This window comes from Geotrypetes seraphini, chromosome 1 (assembly GCF_902459505.1).
Source record: "Geotrypetes seraphini chromosome 1, aGeoSer1.1, whole genome shotgun sequence".
NCBI lineage: Eukaryota > Metazoa > Chordata > Amphibia > Gymnophiona > Dermophiidae > Geotrypetes > Geotrypetes seraphini.
Genome location: NC_047084.1, coordinates 85,963,547 through 85,983,529, shown reverse-complemented (window position 1 = coordinate 85,983,529; position 19,983 = coordinate 85,963,547). Strand labels below are relative to the sequence as shown.

Here is a 19,983-nt window from a genome sequence, read left to right as displayed (position 1 = left end):
AGAGAGAGGTCTTTCCAAAAAGGATAGCAACTATGTTGTTCTCATTTGGTGTAACATAACCCTTTATTTCTATCCTGAAAACACCTTAGTTTTATGCGGTTCACATACGAGAAAACTTTACATTTGCAGTGAAGTACATATTTAAATAATACAGGTTAACATTCAATCAATATCATTCCCCCAAAACTGTCTAAACCAGTGGTTTTCAGTAATTGGGTCCAAAATGATGGCTGAAGGAAAGTCGACAAATATCTTCCAATCCAAAAAAATGTTATTAGCCAAGTGGTGGCAATGCCCACTGAAAATCCATGTCATTAAAGTGGAGAAAAACCTAATGAGTTTTTTAGCCGTTCTTATTATGTATCATGGGCAAAAAAACTCCACTATTCCTCAAAAAATGTAATCTTTCAAAACGGGAACATATCCCACCACTGTGCACAGGGAACAGGTAAAAGAACCTAAGAAAAAGGAAACTCCCTGAAGCAACCATTTGTTGGTGAAACAAGAGCCTTGTTGGAATAACAGATTCACTTCGGTGCTGAATATGTTATTGGAGGAAGATCACTGCTTTGGATCGCGATCCTGGTTCTGTTAACAGCTGTGAAGATAAGTGTTATTTTTTCTTAGGTTCTTTTACCTGTTCCCTGTGCACAGTGGTGGGATATGTTCCCGTTTTGAAAGATTACATTTTTTGAGGAATAGTGGAGTTTTTTTGCCCATGATACATAATAAGAACGGCTAAAAAACTCATTGGGTTGCCGTCTGCATGTGAAATAAAGTTGAGGCTTTTTGTCCACTTTAATGAAATGGCTAATAATATTTTTTGGGATTGGATTGATTTATATACTGTTGTTGTTATTATTATTTTTCTAGAGAGATTTTTAAATACCTATGCAATGTAAATGCGCATGAGTCGAGTCTCTTTCATTTGAAAGGAAACTCTGCAATGAGAAAGCATAGGCTGAAGTTAAGGATTCATAGACAACGGCGCGAAAGACAAAAGCGCGCGCCGACAATTGAGCGCAGCGCGCGCCGCGGCGCCACTCTAAATTAGAGTTTTTAGGGGCTCCGACTGGGGGTTTTGTTGGGGAACCCCCCCCCCAGTTTACTTAATAGACATCGCGTCGGCATTATGGGGGGTTTGGGGGGTTGTCACCCTCCACATTTTACTGTAAACTGAACTTTTTCCCTAAAAACAGGGAAAAAGTGAAGTTTTCAGTAAAATGTGGGGGGTTACAACCCCCCCACGCCCCCCACAACGCGGCGCGATGTCTATTAAGTAAAGTGGGGGGGTTCCCCCCCCCACGCTCCCCCGTCGGAGCTGTAAAAACAGTAATTTAGAGCGGCGCAGCGGCGTGCGCTGCGCTCAATTGTCTGCGCGCGCCTTTGTCCCGGCGCGCTTTTGACCTGACACCGAAGTTAAGAGGTGATAGGCTCCGGAGTAATCTAAGGAAATACTTTCTTATAGAAAGGGTGGTAAATGCTTGGAACAGTCTCCCGGAAGAGGTGGTAGAGACAGAGACTGTGTCTGAATTCAAAAGGGCCTGGGATAGGCACGTGGGATCTCTCGGAGAGAGAAAGTGATAATGATTACTGAGGATGGGCAGACTAGATGGGCCATTTAGACATTTATCTGCCATCATGTTTCTATGAAACGATCCATAGGAGAGTCTGCAAGGATCGATAGAAGGAGGGAGAAAGTGATGGGTGATGGATGGGGAGTGGCAATAACAGCTAAAGTTAGAATGGCCTTTTTGGTGTCAACTGTATCTGGATAGTTACAGATTAACAGACTTACAGCTGCTAATGGGGTAATTCTTGACTTTCCCTTAGCTTCACCCTTCCTGGCACTATCCAGATAATGCTGAGGCAGTCAATGGTAACTTTCAGAAGGATTATCTGGATCAAGTTGAGAGGAGCATCGGATATATCTGTAATTTAAAAAAAAAAAAAATCTCTGTGGGAACCTAATCTCCAGTGAGAACAGCTTTTAAACTTTAAACCAGAGATGTGCTTAGTAGTATAGCCAAAACTGATTTTTGGTAGGGCTTGATGTTAACTTGGGTGAGCACAGGGCAGTACAGACGTAGACATCACTTGTGCCACTGACCAGGTGTACCTGGCTCTAAAGTGTGTGGAAGCAGAAGCTCACCTGTGGTTATAACACAAATGATAAGGAAAAATTATGTTGGCTCGAAAACTGAAACCTCAGACATGAAACCACACATCCCACGAAATACACCAATATTTTGCTTGAATATTCTGGATAATTACTATAGGAGGAAAAAGATCTCAGTAGCCACTTTCATGCAATGAATGGCCATAAATTCAAAAGCCAAAATTGTTAATTGCAAATATGTGACTTGCTTATGGATCATTGGTCATAAAACCTCTTTGTTTTAAATTATGCATGTGAAAATATTCATAATTTTTGCTTAAAATTTCCTTGAATAAGCTATACTGTCATTGTCATAAAGAGACTATTCACTTATCTTAAACAGCTGCTGTGCTAGAATACATAGGATGTCCCAGTTTTCGCTGTTTAGCCTTATGGCTTCCTCAGGGGGCCATTCAATAGCAGCGATAATGTCTCTTGGTAACACCCCTCATGCTTGAAGGAATACCTTTTGAATATCATCATTTGTTCTGGGACGATAAGCCATATAGCAGGGGTAGGGAACTCCGGTCCTCGAGAGCCATATTCCAGTCGGGTTTTCAGGATTTCCCCAATGAATATGCATTAGATCTATTTGCATGCACTGCTTTCAATGCACATTCATTGGGGAAATCCTGAAAACCCAACTGGAATACTGTTCTCGAGGACTGGAGTTCCCTACCCCTGCCCTATAGTAATTATCAAGAATCACCTGTGGTTATGCTACACCTGTGGTTCCTAACCCTGTCCTGGAGAACCACCAGGCCAGTCGGGTTTTCAAGATATCCCTAATGAATATGCATGAGAGAGATTTGCATACCTGTCACTTCCATTATATGCAAATCTCACTCATGCATATTCATTAGGGCTATCCTGAAAACCCGACTGGCCTGGTGGTCCTCCAGGACAGGGTTAGGAACCACAGGTGTAGCATAACCAATGTTGAGAACCAATGTGCTACACTGCTTTGTGCTCCCATTTAGATGACTTTTCATGTTTTTGTATGGACAGTTTTGAGAATGAAGACACAGAAGCAGTCTATTAACAGTGCAATTTTTGTGACTTATTTTAGGTACATATATATAATGGGAATACAGGAAAGGAATGAGAAGCTTTTCTACAGGATTTTGCAGGAAGATATTGAGAAATTGATGCCCATAGTGTACACACCAACAGTGGGTCTGGCCTGCACACAGTATGGACACATCTTTAGACGACCAAAGTAAGGCCCCCTACCCTTGTAGTATGCATGAATAGCAGACAGATGTACCCTGTGCATATGTAAGATGGAATAGTTTTGAAAATGCAACAAACTAATCCAAATCATTCTAGCCAGTTAGGAAGCAGAACACAGAAAATTGAGCGTATCCTGCTTTCTGTACCTCATTTCTCAGCAGGTAGGACTAGATGGAGATATAGGCATAGTTTGCTGGTTTAGTTTTGGGAGAAGGGGTGAGGAGTAGGGAGATCAGAATGATGAGGCAGAGGTTCTTTCTTTCCCCCTCTTTGGGCTGGTGGATTGTTCAGCAAAAGTCAGGCTTGACTCTCTCTCCTGCTCACTCTGAACCCCCAGCCCTCCTATCTGTTCACTTGTCAGTAATGAAGGACGATTAGATAAAATATTTAAACATTTTTTCTTGATGCAGTTTCTTTCATATTTTCTCTTTTAATTCCATGCATTGGACCTTCTTTTTATTTTTTCTACATTTCCTCTCCTTTGCTTTTTAAGTTTCCTTGTTCTGTAACTCCTTTTTTTTTTCTTTTCATCTGGACTTGCACCCTGCTCTTATCTTTCTTCTTGGGCTTATTTCACTCCCAAGGCCCATTTTCCTTTGTTTTTGGTTGTTGTTTTTTTCCCTAGCCATATTCTTCCATTCTTTTCTCTGCTCTTTCCCTCTCGCACTCTCTCCTTTAAACATCCTCTTCGCAAACTCATCCTTCCCCAACGTCTAGTTACTGCTGTCTGTCTGCACAATCTATTCAAGATAGGATAACTAAGGATTAGAGAATTACATTTATTATGGTAATGAAAACAACAATGGTATCCAATTGGTGAATAAGGGCTTAGAATTAAAAGTAGCCTCAAAAAGGTGGTCTTTTGGCCTGAATATGAATGGGTCTGATCTATTTAGACTCTTTCCCTTCCTCCCTTCTTTTTGTGAGGCAAGTAAGTAAAAGAAAGAGGAAAAGAAGGCCACTTTGGTTCTCAAAAGTAGTAGCTGAGACGGTAAGGAATATGAGGTCAACTTTCATAAACTCCAAAAGATCCCAGAAAGAGGAAGACAGGCAAAAATATCTGGAAAAGTTAGGAGAGGCTGGTCGAGTAGTCAAGAAAGCAAAGATACAAATGGAAGAAAATATAGAAGGCACGGTAAAACTGGGAGACAAGACATTTTTCAGATATCACTGATGGGAAGAAGTGCAAAAGTGGCATTGTGAGACTCAAAAGTGAAGGGGAGGAATATGTAGAAGCTGATAAAGAAAAGGCTGAATTGCTTAACAGATTTCTGCTCTGTGTTCACAGCTGAAGCGCCGGGAACGGGACCATAGAAGTTAAACACGAATAGAGATGGAGGAGTGGTAGACCCTGATCAATTTTCAGAGGGTTGTGTTACTGAGAAGCTAGCTAAATTAAAAGTAGACAAAGCGATGGTGCGCGCGTAGCTGCTTCAGTTGAATCTTCTCCTCTGATGCAACTTCCTGTTTCTGGTTGCATCAGAGGAGAAGATTCAACTGAAGCAGCCGTTCGCATGACTTGTTGAAAGCATGCCGCTGGGAGAAGAAAAATTAAATTCGGTACATAAGGTGAGGGAGGGAGAGAGATGGCGTGATGTGGCGATCAGGTGGGAGGGGGCTGCTGTACCACGCAATCCATGCGCGTTCCCTTACTTCACTGCGGAGACAAGACCATTCACCGCTCCATGGGGCAGTGAATGGCCTTGTCCCCGCGGTAACCACTATTTTTTCTCTCCCTGTTTCAGCGGGTTACCCGCTGCTCCCCGCAGCTAGCCACAGTGTCATTCTCTATCCCACACTTTATTCTCTTGAAGAAATCTCTAGCTACTTAGGTCATCTTTGCACAAGTTTTCCAAATATTATTGAGTAGATGTTTCAGCTCAAGCTGAAGTGTCCTTTGGGGTTTTGCTTCTTTCCAAACTAAACCTTAAGTTTGTATACCACATTATCTCCATAAAGATAGAGCTCGACATGGTTTACAGGTAATTCAATAAATGAGGGAAGGACATAATAAGAAATTAGAGGTTATGAAGAGGATAGCTAGCTTTACATTTTAAATAGATAGCTTTACATTTTGGAGAAAAGCCAGGTTTTCAGATGCTTTTGGAATAATTGGAATGAGCCTAGGTTCCGCAGTGGGGCAGGGAGGTTATTCCAAAGCTCAGTGAATTTGAAGAAAAGGGATTTCCCTAATTTACCTGCATACATGACACCTTTTAACGAGGGGAAAGATAATTTGAGTATGTGGGCGGATCTGGTAGTGTCAAGTCTCGAAGAATTCCAGGATAGTGGGATTAGGGGAGGAAGAATGTCATGTAGGATCTTGAAAATTAGGCAGGTACAGTTAAAGTGAATCCTAGAAATCACCAGAAGCCTGTGAAGTTTTGACAGAAGCGGGGAAACATGATCGAATTTGCTTTTTGCGAAGATCAACCTAGCCGCAGTGTTCTGTATCCACTGAAGTCTTTGAAGATTGTTCTTGATTAGACATAGATAGATGGAATTACAATAGTCCAGTCTGGAAAGAATGATTGAATGTACAAGGACAACAAAATATTGTTGGCGGAAGCAGGATCTCACTTTCCTCAACATGTGAAGACTAAAAAAACATTTTTTTTACCAGAGAGTTGAGATGATCATTATAGAAAAGTGTAGAATCAATAATGATACCCTAAGCTTTCTTTCCGTGTCAGTGTTTGCATCCTACCTTAGGACTGCTTTGCTAAATCCTACAAGTCTCTGGATTCATCTGCTGATGACAAGGAAAGACAAATTATGTCTTACCTGATAATGTTTTTTTCTTTAGCAACAGCAAATGAATCCAAAGACCCTCCCTTTCATGAAAATTCTGCCTGTTGTTCATTTTGTGTCTCTGTTTAGATTGTGGCCATTCTTGTTTATTTAAGGTTCATATGTTATACCTCATTTCTGTGAGGAGAGAGAAGCATATGAATAATTCCTTCTGCTTTGTTATAAGAAATGCATACATGACAAGAGTTCTGTTTAGTGCTTTCTATCGCCACCTGTTGGTGGTAGATGGTCATAACCCATAAGTCTCTGGATTCATCTGCTTTGACTGTCTCATCTGATAACTTACTTTCCTTTTTGATTTCATCTTTTTTAATTTTAATTTTTTTGTGTGTGGATTTCTGCTAGCTTTGCACATGACTTTTGCTTCCTTTGGCTCAAGGTGAACAGCATCAGACCCTTCTTCCCAAGTTCTCATTTGGGCCTGAGCTGATGAAAATATGATCTTGTTTCTTAAAATAGCATGCTTTGATGTGAATACCAGCTGGCTTCCATTACTGGTTTTATCATTTTGACCTTGTGACTGGCAGAATGGACATTAGAGGGCCAGAAGGCAATGAAGGACAATGTAATTGTTACTTGTATTGTTACTACATTATAGGGGAGTTTCTCTGTAACAATGCCTTCCTCCGAGAGATCTCATTACTGTGGGTAGGATTTATGCTTTAATTTGTTTGCCACATCTTATTACTAAAAAAAAAAGTAGTGTATAAATTTTAAAATTGATGATAAAAGATGAGGAGGGATGGACAAGATACAGAAGGAAGCCTAGGTTATATTACACACACATATAGAGAAAAACAAGCAGATACTAAATTAAGATACAATATGAAGGGAAGGATCAGAAAAATACATATTACACATAACATATATACTCGAATATAAGTCGATCCGAATATAAGTCGAGACCCTCCCCCCCACCCCCCCAAGGAGGAAAAATGGTTGACTCAAATATAAGTCGGGTGGCTTAATATTCAAGTGTCCTGCCCTGTCAGGCTCTGCACCCAGCCCCTCCCTGCGAAGCTTTGCACACAGCCCCCTTCCCTCCATCCCTCCCCTGTCAGGCTCTTCATCCAGCACTCTTCCTTTCTCCCCTCCCCTGTCAGGCTCTTCATTCAGCACCCTTCCTTCCTCCCTTCCCCTCCTCTGTCAGGCACTGCACCCAGAACCCTCCCCTCCCCTGTCAGACACTGCACCCAGCACCTTTTCTTCCTTCCCCTGTCTGCACTGTTCCTTCCAGGCTCTGCCCTCTATCCCCCACCCTCCATGGCTCTATCTTCATACCTCTACCGATCCGTGGTGGAGATGCAGGTGCAGCGGGTCCTCTGCCGATCCGTAGTGGAGGTGCAGCGGGCAGGAGCAAGCTTTTCAAACTCCTGCCCCGCTGCTAACTGGCTGCGCGATCAAATATCCTCATCTGAGCGGCACGAGCAGCAGCGCGATTTGGTGCTGCTTCTCGGCGCTCAGCGGCTTCCTTACTGGCTCCTGTGAATTCTTGTGAGCTGTGGCTATTACTTCTGCTAGATGTGTTTCGGAGCTGTAGGCTCTCACTTGTAGGTCTCTCTTGGTGTTTTCTAGGGAGCGGGTAGTGTTGAGGCCTGTTCTTCTTTTCTGCCAAAGGTAGTTTCTCCTTTTCATGTCAATCAGGCAGTGGTCCTCCCGGTGTTGAGTAGTCAGTAGGGATCTTCTGAGCAGAAACAGTTGTGCTAGCTAGATGTCTGTTGGGTTCTTCGCTCTTATGTGCAGAGGACCCAGGAGTTGAGGAAATTAGATCATCTCTTTGCCCTTCTTGCAGGTCCTTGTAAGAGGGATGGCGCTTCCAAGGCTACAATTGCACATTGGATCAAAGAGACTATTGCATCCACATATCTTCTTCAGAAAAAGCCTGTTTGGAATTTCTCAAGGCTCATTCCATTCGGGGTCAGGCAGCGTCTTGGGCTGAGTCTTCGCTAGTGCCTCTGGTGGACATTTGTAAGGCTGCTGTTTTGTCTTCCTTGGGGACTGCTTTGGTATGTCCTGCTTATAAGATTCCTATGCCAGTCTGGAGAGTTGCTAAAGAAGGAGAAATTAGGTTCTTACCTGCTAATTTACTTTCTTTTAACCCCTCCAGATTGGCATTGGACCCCCATCCTGTCTATTGTCGTATCGTTCTTGTGGCTGATGCAGGTTCTAGTATTTTTCTAGGGCCGGGGAGAATTGAAGAACAGCGGCTATGGCTTGGCTGGCATAGCTGACAAGCTGTGGGGACATTTTATATTACATTACATTAGGTATTTCTTTTCCGCCATTACCTTGCGGTTCAAGGCGGATTACAAATGGATTGTCTGGAGATTAGAAGTATTTAGGGAGTAGTTTGTACATTTCTTTGAGTTGTTGAGGATTACATCTGAGTTGTCATGATATTGGAAGTTCATATGTAGTAGTTTTAGGTGATGCTTGGGACATTTCTGATTGTGTTAGTTCGGTTTTATGTGTTTTATGAATAGAAGAGTTTTTTTCTTTTTTGAAGGTTTTGTAGTCTGTGGTCGTGGTCAGTAGGTTGTAGAGTTTTGGGTCGAATGTTGTAGCTCGAGGGTTGTTGTACAGTTTTTTGTTTTTTTTTCTTTTGACGTTTTTGGTTGGAGGGTGTGTGAATGGTGCATGGGTTCTCCTATGTCTGGTTGAGGTGGATTGAACTAGTCAATTGTTCCAAAAGGCTGGGCTGTCTCTTTTCTTGCTGGGATCTCTCCTTTGCATTTTTCAACAGCATTTGGGTATATTAGTTGTTACGGAGTCTTGTTTATTTATGTTTCAAGCTCTTAGTTCTGCTTGGCTATTCGTTCAGACTGATAAGAATAGGGAAAGGCACCTATTATGTACTATTCCACAGTTTTGTTTCAGTCTCCACCTGCTGGTCATGATGAGATAAATACCTGCTTGTAAGATTCCTATGCCAGTCTGGAGAGGCTAAAAGAAAGTAAATTAGCAGGTAAGAACCTAATTTCTCCTTCGAGTCACTTTTTGGAAAATGCTAAAGTAAAGAAGTAGCCACTCAGCATTCAACCTATGGTAGTGAATGGGATCTAAGCTGCTCACAGCCACAGGTTGAACTAACCCTGGATATTCAATGCTGGGGCATGCGCAGCTCCCCAGCATTGAATATGTGGAAATTAACCGTGCACCATGAGTTGAATCTCTTTCATTTGAAAGGAAATTCTGCAATGAGAGGGCATGGGATGAAGTTACGAGGTGATAGGCTCTGTAGTAATCTAAGGAAATACTTTTTTACAGAAAGGGTGGTGGAAACAGAGACTGTGTCTGAATTCAAGAGGGCCTAGGATAGGCACGTGGGATCTCTTGGAGAGAGAAAGAGATAATGGTTACTGCGGATGGGCAGACTAGATGGGCTTGTCCCACAGCCTACTTGGATTACTGTTGTGAGGGACGGTACCATCAAGGGTGAGGACTGGTTGAGTGAGCTGCATTGTCCAGACCAAGGAGCGAAGAATTGAAGCTGGAAGATCTGTGAGCTGTTGAGTGTAATGGACAGTATTCTGGAAAATTGAGAAATGCTTCTCTCTGCTTTGAAAAAGTGGACCCATGGCTGATGTGCAGAGGTCGATGTTGGCGGTTCCCCAGTTGAAACGGCTAAAGCACTAGGGATGATGATATTGATGATTGATGGAAATGAAATTAAGTCCTTCCCGACTTTTGTTCTATTATGCATATTATATCTATTTCTTTTTTATCTATTTGTTTAGTTTTCATTTAAAATTTCTTAGAATTCTATTGTTTAACTGTTTCATAAGAACATAAGAAGTTGCCCCCGCTGAGTCAGACCAGAGGTCCATCTTGCTCAGCGGTCTGCTCCCGCGGCGGCCCATCAGGCCTAGTGCCTGAACAGTGGTCCCTGACTAATTTTATAACTTGCCTCTAATTCTGTCCCTATAATCTACCTCTACTCTTATCTGTACCCCTCAATCCCTTTGTTCTCCAAGTACCTATCCAAAGCTTCTTTGAACCCCTGTAGCGTGCTCCTGTTTATCACATCCTCCGGTAGCGCGTTCCATGTATCCACCACCCTCTGTGTGAAAAAGAACTTCCTAGCGTTTGTTCTAAACTTCTCCCCTTTCAATTTCTCCGAGTGCCCCCTTGTACTTGTTGATCCCCTTAATTTGAAAAATCTGTCCCTGTCTATTTTTTCTATGCCCTTCATGATCTTGAAGGTTCTATCATGTCTCCTCTAAGTCTCCGCTTTTCCAGGGAGAAAAGCCCTAGCCTTTTCAGTCTGTCAGTATATGAGAGGTCCTCCATACCCTTTATTAGCTTAGTTGCTCTTCTTTGAACTCTCTCAAGTACCTCCATGTCCTTCTTGAGGTACAGCGACCAGAATTGAACACAGTACTCCAGATGCGGGCACACCATAGCACGATAAAGTGGCAGGATGACTTCCTTCTTTCTGGTCGTGATACCCTTCTTAATGATACCCAACATTTTGTTTGCTTTCCTTGAGGCTGTTGCACACTGCGCCGACGCCTTCAATGTTGTGTCTACCATCACTCCCAGGTCGCTCACCCCTAGCGCTGATCCCCCCATTTTGTAAGTGAACATCGGGGTTTTTTTCCCTATATGTATGACTTTGCACTTCCCTATGTTGAAACTCATTTGCCATTTTTTGGCCCATTCTTCCAGTGTTGTCAGATCTTTTTGGAGATCTTCGCAGTCCTCCATGTTATTTACCTTGCGATATAGTTTGGTGTCATCCGCAAATTTAATAACCTCACATTTTGTTCCTGCCTCCAGGTCGTTAATGAATATGTTGAAAAGTAGCGGTCCCAGCACCGACCTCTGTGGAACTCCGCTCATGACCTATCGCCAGTCTGAGTAATGGCCCTTTACTCCAACCTCCTGTCCGCCAACCAGTTTTTGATCCATCGGTGGACCTCCCCTTGCACCCCGTTGTTCCATAGCTTCCTTAGTAGTCTTTCATGTGGCACTTTGTCGAAGGCTTTTTGGAAGTCAAGGTAAATGATATCTATGGATTCCCCTTTATCCACCCGGTTGGTTACCCCCTCAAAGAAGTATAATAAGTTCGTGAGGCATGACCTGCCCTTGCAGAAGCCATGCTGGCTCGACTTTAGCTGCCCATAGTTGTCGATGTGTTCCCAGATGCTGTCTTTAATCAGTTCTTCCATCATCTTTCCCGGGACCGAGGTCAAGCTCACCGGCCTGTAGTTTCCTGGGTCTCCCCTTGAGCCTTTCTTGAAGATGGGTATGACATTTGCTATTTTCCAGTCTTCCGGAATCTCTCCAGTTTTTAAGGATAGGTTGCATATTTGTCGAAGTGGTTCAGCTATTTCGTTCCTTAGTTCCTTGAGTACCCTTGGGTGAATGCCATCCGGACCTGACGATTTGTCGCTCTTTAGCTTGTCTATCTGCCGGAGGACATCCACCTTGCTTACCTCTAGTTGGACCAGATTTTCATCCTGCTCCCCCTTTATGATCTCCTCAGGTTCCGGAATGTTGGTTGTGTCCTCCCTCGTGAAGACTGACGTGAAGAACTTATTTAGCCTGTCAGCTATCTCCTTTTCTTCTTTTACCACTCCCTTTCTGTCCCCATCATCCAAGGGTCCCACTTCCTCCCTTGCTGGTTGCTTCCCCTTAACGTACCTGAAGAATATTTGAAGTTTGTTGCTTCCCCCGCCAGTCTCTCTTCATATTCTCTTTTTGCTTTCCTAACCACTCGGTGACACTCCTTTTGGTGTTTTTTATGCTCCTTTTGGTTCTCCTCTGTTTTGTCCTTTTTCCATTTTTTGAATGATGCTCTCTTGTCACTTATCGCCTTTTTTACTGCATTTGTTATCCACACTGGGTTTTTTGTTCTATTTTTTTTTGCACCCTTTCCTGTACTTGGGGATGCACAGGTTCTCATTCCATTCTATTCATATGCCTTCCTCTACCTTTACTTTTTTCCTCACTTCTAATGTTTATTTTCTTTTTACATTACTATATTTGATTTAATTCTTAAAATTATTTTCTATTTAATTAGTTTCTTTCCATTACATTATTATTTTGGATGTACGTTTTGTTTTTAACAGTATGGTATTGAGAGTTCAATGTATTCTTGTTAGGATGTTTCATATCTCATTTTTTTCTTCTATCTTTATTTTCCTCTCTATTTTTTGCTAATTTGTTTGTTTTTAGGTACTTTAGTTAGATTGTGAGCCTTCGGGACAGTAAGGGAATTTCAAAGTACCTATTCTTTATTTATTTATCTTATTTTTATTGTATCCTTTAATGCATATTTCTCTGTAAACCTATATTACTTTAATTCTAATACACCCTATTGTCTATTTTCTGTAAACCGCTTAGAATCCTAATCGGAGTTTAGCGGTATATAAGAAATAAATTACATTTACATTTTTATCTCCCATCATGTTTCTATATTCAGACTGGCACATGGTCAACTTCACCTAATAAAGATAGGACGGCCTTTTTGCTGTCTTAACTTTTTATGTGGTTATTTAGCCGATTAGTGGGCTGAAAATCACTGTTAATTGACCTAAGTTCATGCCCTGCTCCTAACCTAGCTGGTTAGAGGATGGCTGGTCAACTGGTTAAGTGCCATTGAATATCCCCAGATAGCTCCATACAAGCCATTTAAATGGCAGGGAGCCTTTCCTAGCTTTGAATATTGGACTCTGGGTTTTTAATGCCACTAAATTTTGAGTAAGAAGTAAGTCATAAACAGTTGGAGGTCTTACCTAACTGTGTCTGCAACTAAGCAGTTCTATACACCGGAACACTATTTCTAGTGCAAAAGGCATATGAGTCTTGAATCATTGGGTTATTAACCTCTATTCATTTTAAAATTTTAACGCTAATTTAACATTTTTTTATTAATAACCACCATTTTGTTTGGCTACAAACTTGAAGGTTCATGTGCCAGGACATCCCTTTCGCTCAATCAGACACCTATTTAATGATCCAGATTTTAGGTAAATTAGATTGGAGATGTATAGCGACTCGATCTTTAAGATCACGGAACCTCAATTATGGAACTCTTCCAAAGGAATTGAGAAAGATCGAGTCTTGGAGTACATTTAGAAAACTTTTAAAAGCACATCTGTTTTCTCTGGCATTTTTATGAATTAAAACAGAGATTTTAGACATTGTTCAAGTTTTTGAATACTGTATGTCTTCAAGAGTAGCGTGGTTTAATGCTATATCTATTTTATGTACAGTATGTATGTTGTAAACTGCTTAGATTTGTAGATTTGCGGTATATAAAAAATTTTTAAATAAATATTGCAAGTTTGGGTAGAAGGCGTCATCTACTTTTTTTCATCACCCCCTCTGACGCTGCTCTATGCCCCTCAGTTTCTCCTTCTACATACAAGTTGAAGGTGTTTTTCTGCTGTGCTCTGTTTGGTTTATTATTTTCTGTTTTTTAATTATTCACTTTAAGAGGCTTTTCAGTGCCACAGAAGTACCCAGGTTGCCTGGGTCAGCTAAGCCTGGATGGGAATAAAAACTCAGTGTCTGAGGTCTGTAGCTGGGACGGATACCCTTTTACAAGGAAACTACCTAGCCAGCCTGTACTAACACTTTTGAAGCTCGGGCACCGTTCCCTTGCAGTAGAGCTCACTCCTGGTCGATACAGGCGCTTGAGTGCAGGCTGTTTGACATTCGTTTTGGTTCCTGGGACTTATCAGTTGCTAGCTTTGTTTCTTTCCCCCCGTCCCGAAGAGGCGTGAGGAGCTATAGGGGTCTGGGTATTCAGGCTCTAACACAGTCTGATTGGCAGCCAGCAGAAACAAGCATATAAAGGATTTTTGTATGCTTTGAGTCAGTCAGTAATTCTTCACCATCTTCCAGCTTCTGTTTAAGCTGAATTATGCACAGCAGCACATTGAGTAGTACCCATTGAAGTCTATGGGACATATGGTGGGAGAGTCTTTAATTGTTTTGGGGGTTTCTAGAGCTTAGATTTAGGTTCCTCATCTCCAAAAACTCCTTTCCCATATTTTTTGCACTTTTATTTGATTGCCAGGGCCATATTTTGGCGACAAAATGCTGCAGCATTTGCCATCTTGAATTTTTCAGTCTGTTTTTAAAAGGCTCATTTTGCCTCAGACACACCTCTATTTTGATTAAAATCAATAAATATGGACTCCTTATGCTGTTTTAACACCGATTCATGTCAGATTTGTGTTGGATAGCCATCTGAGGTGTGTCCTTGCTCCTCTTGCAGCAGAGCATGTGTGGGAAGGGCAGAATTGCTGAGCTTAGCCCCTTCTAGAGCAGTGGAGAGGCAGGTGGCTTGGTTTTTGGGGAGTAAAACTGTGACTGAGTTCAAAGAAGCATGGGATGAACACAGAGGATTTAGAATCAGAAAATAATATTAAACATTGAACTAAGGCCAGTACTGGCAGACTTGCACGGTCTGTGTCTGTATATGGCCGTTTGGTGGAGGATGGGCTGGGGAGGGCTTCAGTGGCTGGGAGGGTGTAGATGGGCTGGAGTAAGTCTTAACAGAGATTTTGGCAGTTGGAACCCAAGCACAGTACCGGGTAAAGCTTTGGATTCTTGCCCAGAAATAGCTAAGAAGAAAAAATTAAAAAATTTAAATTGAATCAGGTTGGGCAGACTGGATGGACCATTTGGGTCTTTATCTGCCGTCATCTACTATGTTACTATGTTAAAACTCCTTCCCTGGAGCCCTCGGTCAATGACTTGGCATTATTTGCGAAATGTAGATGCACAAAAGTTTCTGGGCCCATGAGAAGACGGGGGGGGGGGGTCCCCTATAGGTTATCCAGGTTTTTATGTTCAGCAATTTACTCCTGATTTTGTCAGACTGATGTTTGAAGCCTAGATGGGCTATCTGGGCTCATCTTTTCCTCCTGGGGTCATGCCGGCTGGCACAAAAGGGGGTTTTTCTCTCACAGAGAGTGGCTATCTCCCCCGGACCAGGAGGGAAGACACGGTGGTTTGCCACCTATTTAAGCCAGCGGCATTGCTGGAGGCCATCATGTAGTCCTTGCAGGTCCTGAAGCTGGAGACCTTGCAGACCTCCACTGCTCAGCATTAAGTTATGAACAATGCTAAGCCCCATACCACCTTCTTTCCTTCACATCCAGACATTACTATAATACTTATGGAGCACTGGGAGGCTCCAGAAGATCCCTTGCGGGTTGCCAGGACCATGATATGGAGTGGAGGAATAGCCTAGTGGTTAATGCAGCAGGTGTTGATACTGGGGAACTGGGTTCAATTCTCACTGCAGCTCTTGTAACCCTGGGCAAGTCACCTAACCCTCCATTCCTCTGACTACAAAAATCTTAGATTGTGAGTTTACTAGAATTGTAACTCACCTATGATTTTAGGCGGGCAGTAAATACTTTTAGCAGACTAGATGGGCCATTTGGCCTTTATCTGCCATCATATATATGGGAGGTTATGAGAGTCACATCACTGTTAGTGCTGAGTGCACTCTGGTAGGTGGTATATTGGGTTCCACCCTGGTTTTTCTTTCCATTCTTATTTAACATATTTGATAATTTAATTGACATCAGAGCATACTTGGGCTGAGCAGGAAGTTCCCCTCCTTATTTTTATCTTTGTAGTGCTTTTTAACTGCTTTGGTACAAACTGAGGGGTACAGAGCAGTGTCAGAGGAGGCAGAGCTGAAAAATGGTTCAAGACTCATATGCCTCTCTACTATTAAGATTATTGAAGTAAGAACCTTCCCTTTTGGTTGAAGTGATTTGCAGTCTAAAACAGATTACAAGTTAGCAAACTCAGCTATATTTCTTCTTGCAGAGGGTTAAATTTGTTGTTAAAGCCTTGTTTTTATTCTGCTTTATTTCAGAGGATTATTTATATCCATTTTTGATCGGGGTCATATTAAATCCATTTTGGACAACTGGCCAGAAACAAATGTGAAGGTACAAGTGTTCCACAATGTTGTCCGTGTCGTTCTATTTCTGTGTGGCTTACTCATTTTCTTCCCATGGCAGGAGAGGGCAAACCAGGACACCACTCAAGTCCCCATTCCTTGTTGATTAATAAAAATAATCCAAGAGATACCCAAGTACCAAGTTGTGAATGACTTATGGAGACCACCACTTGTGTGACCATTTTCTAGCAGACCACTAGCAGGGTAGTTTGCCATTACCTTCCTCAGTCATCTTTACCCTCTTTCTTCGAGGTAAAAGTAAAAGCTGATGGTTCTGAGTGATTTTGCTTTGCAGCTGTTCTTTATATTCTCCTATAACTGCTGCTTTAGGCAACTGGCTAAAGATTAAGCTGAGCCCTTTGGGGACAATGAAAGTTCCAGCAGAACACTTTTGGTGTATTTTCTTTCTTCCAGAAGTTTCTAGAAATTTAAACTTTAAAACATTTAAAATATTTGCAGACTTGTGTGTTCTCGTTTTATGCAACCACCTCCCCTTTTTTTGTTGGGTTTTTTATTTTTTTGTTTTTGCTGTTTCCCTGTAGCTCTATAATATAAGAAAAGTTTTAAGGACAATAGTATTTAGGAGAAAGTAGGGAACTCACCATTTAATATTATACCATATATAATTTAAAAAAAAAAATTTTTGTTTTGTGTGGAAGACAGTGTGGACTGATTAAGTCAGGTAAGCACAAAGCGCACAACCCTTGTTTGGGCGAAGGCTCAATACATCACACTATCATAGCATCAACCAACTTTTGTGTGATAATAAATAAGTGCAAACCACACCAAATTAACCGTGAAAAGGGCACATGGCATCTCATAAACACAATATGCGGCACAGCCCTAAAAAATTGTAGGGATTTATCTCAAAGGAGCGCCAATCAAGGCTAATTCTGCTCCAGATGGTCCTGCCGCGTTATCAGTGTTGTATATCTCTGCTCGTCTTTATCTAACTTCAACGATTTTTACAGCAATGGTGATTCAGGGTGGTTTTTCAGTTTGATTGATCTTCCCTGTAGTTTTAAACATGGCCTTAATTGATTTTTGATTGCTGTGTATGTCTATTGTCTTATACTCTACATGTATTGTGGAAATGCATCTTATGACTTCTTCCATTTATAGGCTGTCGTGGTAACCGATGGGGAGAGAATCCTGGGCCTTGGAGATCTGGGGGTCTATGGTATGGGGATTCCAGTGGGAAAGTTGTGCTTGTATACAGCATGTGCTGGCATACACCCACGGAAATGTCTTCCTGTGTGTATTGATGTTGGGACTGACAATCCCGTGAGTAGCATTCATTTTTATTCTTCATTTCTGCCTTCACAACACAGTTTACTAGCATGTACTTGCAGTAATTTTTTTTTTTCAATTAGGTCTTTTATATTACATGCTGTACCTAATGGTGATTTTTGAATAAAGATAATTTTTCTCAGATGTTGAAAAGTCATAGTGGTTGCATTTTTTTCTAATTGCAACAAGAGTAGGGGCCTAGTTCATTGAAGCTGTTCTGAGTATTATTGCAGATGGAAGGTGCCAATCCTATGTCCATTGCAGGTGGGAATGAAGTTGACCATAGAAATTGGAATGATAAACCCTTCAGCAAACCTTGTCATTATCTTTTTGTCACAATCTTGTCGTTATCATTATCTTGATTTCCTAGGGGTCCAAGTTCTGTGATCACTGGTATTGATCTTTTGGCCCATCTCTGGTAAGGAACTATTACAGACTGGGTATTGTGAACTTTGAGCTCAGTTTGTTTTCTTGAAATTGTTTGAGGAGCAAGGATTCCAGTTTGGAATATGTGAACAATAAAAAATTGCTACCGTATATACTTGAATGTAAGACGATCCAAATATAAGTTAAGGTACCCTTTCCCCCCAAAAAAAAGGAGGAAACAAGGTTGACTCAAATATAAGCCGGGGGGGGGGGGGTTAATATTCATGTGCCCTGCCCTATCAGGAAATGCACACAGCTCCCATCACTCCCTGCCAGGCTCTACACCCTGTCCCACCTCTCTGCCCTGTACCCTGTTCCCCCTCTCTCCCGATGTCCTAAAGGCCTCCACTAGGCCTACTGTATGACCTGGTGGGCCAGGACAGGAGGAATCCCTCCCATCTCCTGTCCCGGCCAACTCTGACAATTTTTTTACCTCTCTCCCACCTCCCCTGCATATCTTTTTGAATCCCTAGTAGTCCAGTGGTGTATTGGGCAGGAGAGAGCAGGAACTAAGGCCTTGAGCATGCGCTGATGCTCAAGGCCCAGCAAAAAGGACGACAGATCTTCGGGCACCGGCATGTCCTGTGCGTTGGTGCCAGATGGGGGATAAGTGATGTGTTTGGGTGGGTGATGGGTACGGGGAGGATGTCGGATCACGGCAGGGGGGAGGGAGGCGATCCGTTTCGTGGGGGGGGATGGCGGATCACATGGGGGGGCCTTCATGAGCGGGGGGGAGGAGCAATGCCAGTTCTCGGGGGGAGGGTAGAGCAGTGCCACTGGCCTCGGGGGGGGGGGAACGAATCAAACGAGTTTCCCTTACTTTCTATGGGGAAACTTGCTTTGCTATACGAGTAATTTGGTTTACGAGCATGCTTCTGGAACGAATTATGCTTATAAACCAAGGTTCTACTGTATATATATATATATATATATATATATATATATATATATATATATATATATATATATATATATATATATATATATATATATATATAAGACACCACATTAAATAAAAAATAAATAAATATTTAGGTAGTCCGTTCCAGTCAGACAATGCAGCAAGATAGAAGGGACAGAGTCTGGAGTTGGCAGTTGAGGAGAAGGTTACAAATAAGAGAGACTTACCTGGTAAACGGAATTCTTGGGGAGGAGAATAAGGAGAGATAAGAGAGGAAAGATACTGAGGAGTTGCAGAGTGAATGCACTTGTAAGTCAGTAAGAGGAATTTGAACTGTATGTGGGAATGGATAGGGTTCCAATGAAGTGACTCGAGGAGAGGAGTAATGTGAGCATAACAACACTGGCAGAATATAAGTTGTGCAGAAGAATTTTGAATGGATTGAAGGGGAGAGAGATGGTTTAGTAGAAGACCATTGAGAAGCAAGTTGAGTAATCTAGGTGAGAGGTGATAGAGTGTGGATAAGGTTTTTGGTACATAAGAATAGCCTTGCTGGGTCAAACTAATGGTCCATCAAGCCCAGTGGCCAATCCAGGTCATTAGTACCTGGCAAAAACCCAAATAGTAGCAACACTCCCATACGCTCAGAAAGGAAAGGTCAGATTTTGGTGGTTATTATAGAGCAGTGGTTCTTAACCTGGGTTCGACCGAACCCCAGGGGTTCGGTGAGTCAGTCTCGCGGGTTCGGCGGAGGTCAAAACACACCTCCGACTCATATAGTGCGCAATCCTTTTCGAGGATGCTGGACATAAAAACGAAGAAAAGGAACAGACTTTGTTGCGAAAATGACATGAGAGTGGCACTTGCCAAGGTAAAGCCGCGCATTTCTGAACTGGTCTCTGAGAGGCAACAGCAGAAGTCACACTGATTTGCAGTAAATTTCATTATTATGTTATTATTATTCGAAATATAGGAGAACTTTTTTGTTTTCAAAATTGATATTATTTTTTCCCTCACTGTATACCTATGTTTTGAATTTGTAAAAATCATATTTTATTTTTCCAATAAAGAAGGGTTCGGTGAACACGCATATGAAACTGGTGGGGTTCAGTACCTCCAACAAGGTTTAAGAACCACTGTTATAGAGAGAGAAACTTTTAGCAGTCTGTTGGATTTGTGCAGAGAAAGAGAGTAGTCAAAGATGACCCCAATTTTCCTTTTTCTTTC

The 19,983-nt window shown here is 42.0% G+C and overlaps 1 protein-coding gene across 6 annotated transcripts in view; it reads left to right on the top strand.

Annotated features, from left to right (window-relative positions):
• The window catches only part of ME2 (malic enzyme 2), a 107,333-nt gene that overhangs the window by 25,124 nt on the left and 62,226 nt on the right, over window positions 1–19,983 (top strand). For all 6 annotated transcript variants that reach the window (XM_033934358.1, XM_033934379.1, XM_033934349.1 and 3 more), the window contains exons 4-6: window positions 3,228–3,377; window positions 16,053–16,128; window positions 17,262–17,423. In XM_033934358.1, coding sequence (XP_033790249.1) covers window positions 3,228–3,377; window positions 16,053–16,128; window positions 17,262–17,423 — 388 coding nt within the window. The remainder of the gene's footprint in view (window positions 1–3,227; window positions 3,378–16,052; window positions 16,129–17,261; window positions 17,424–19,983) is intronic.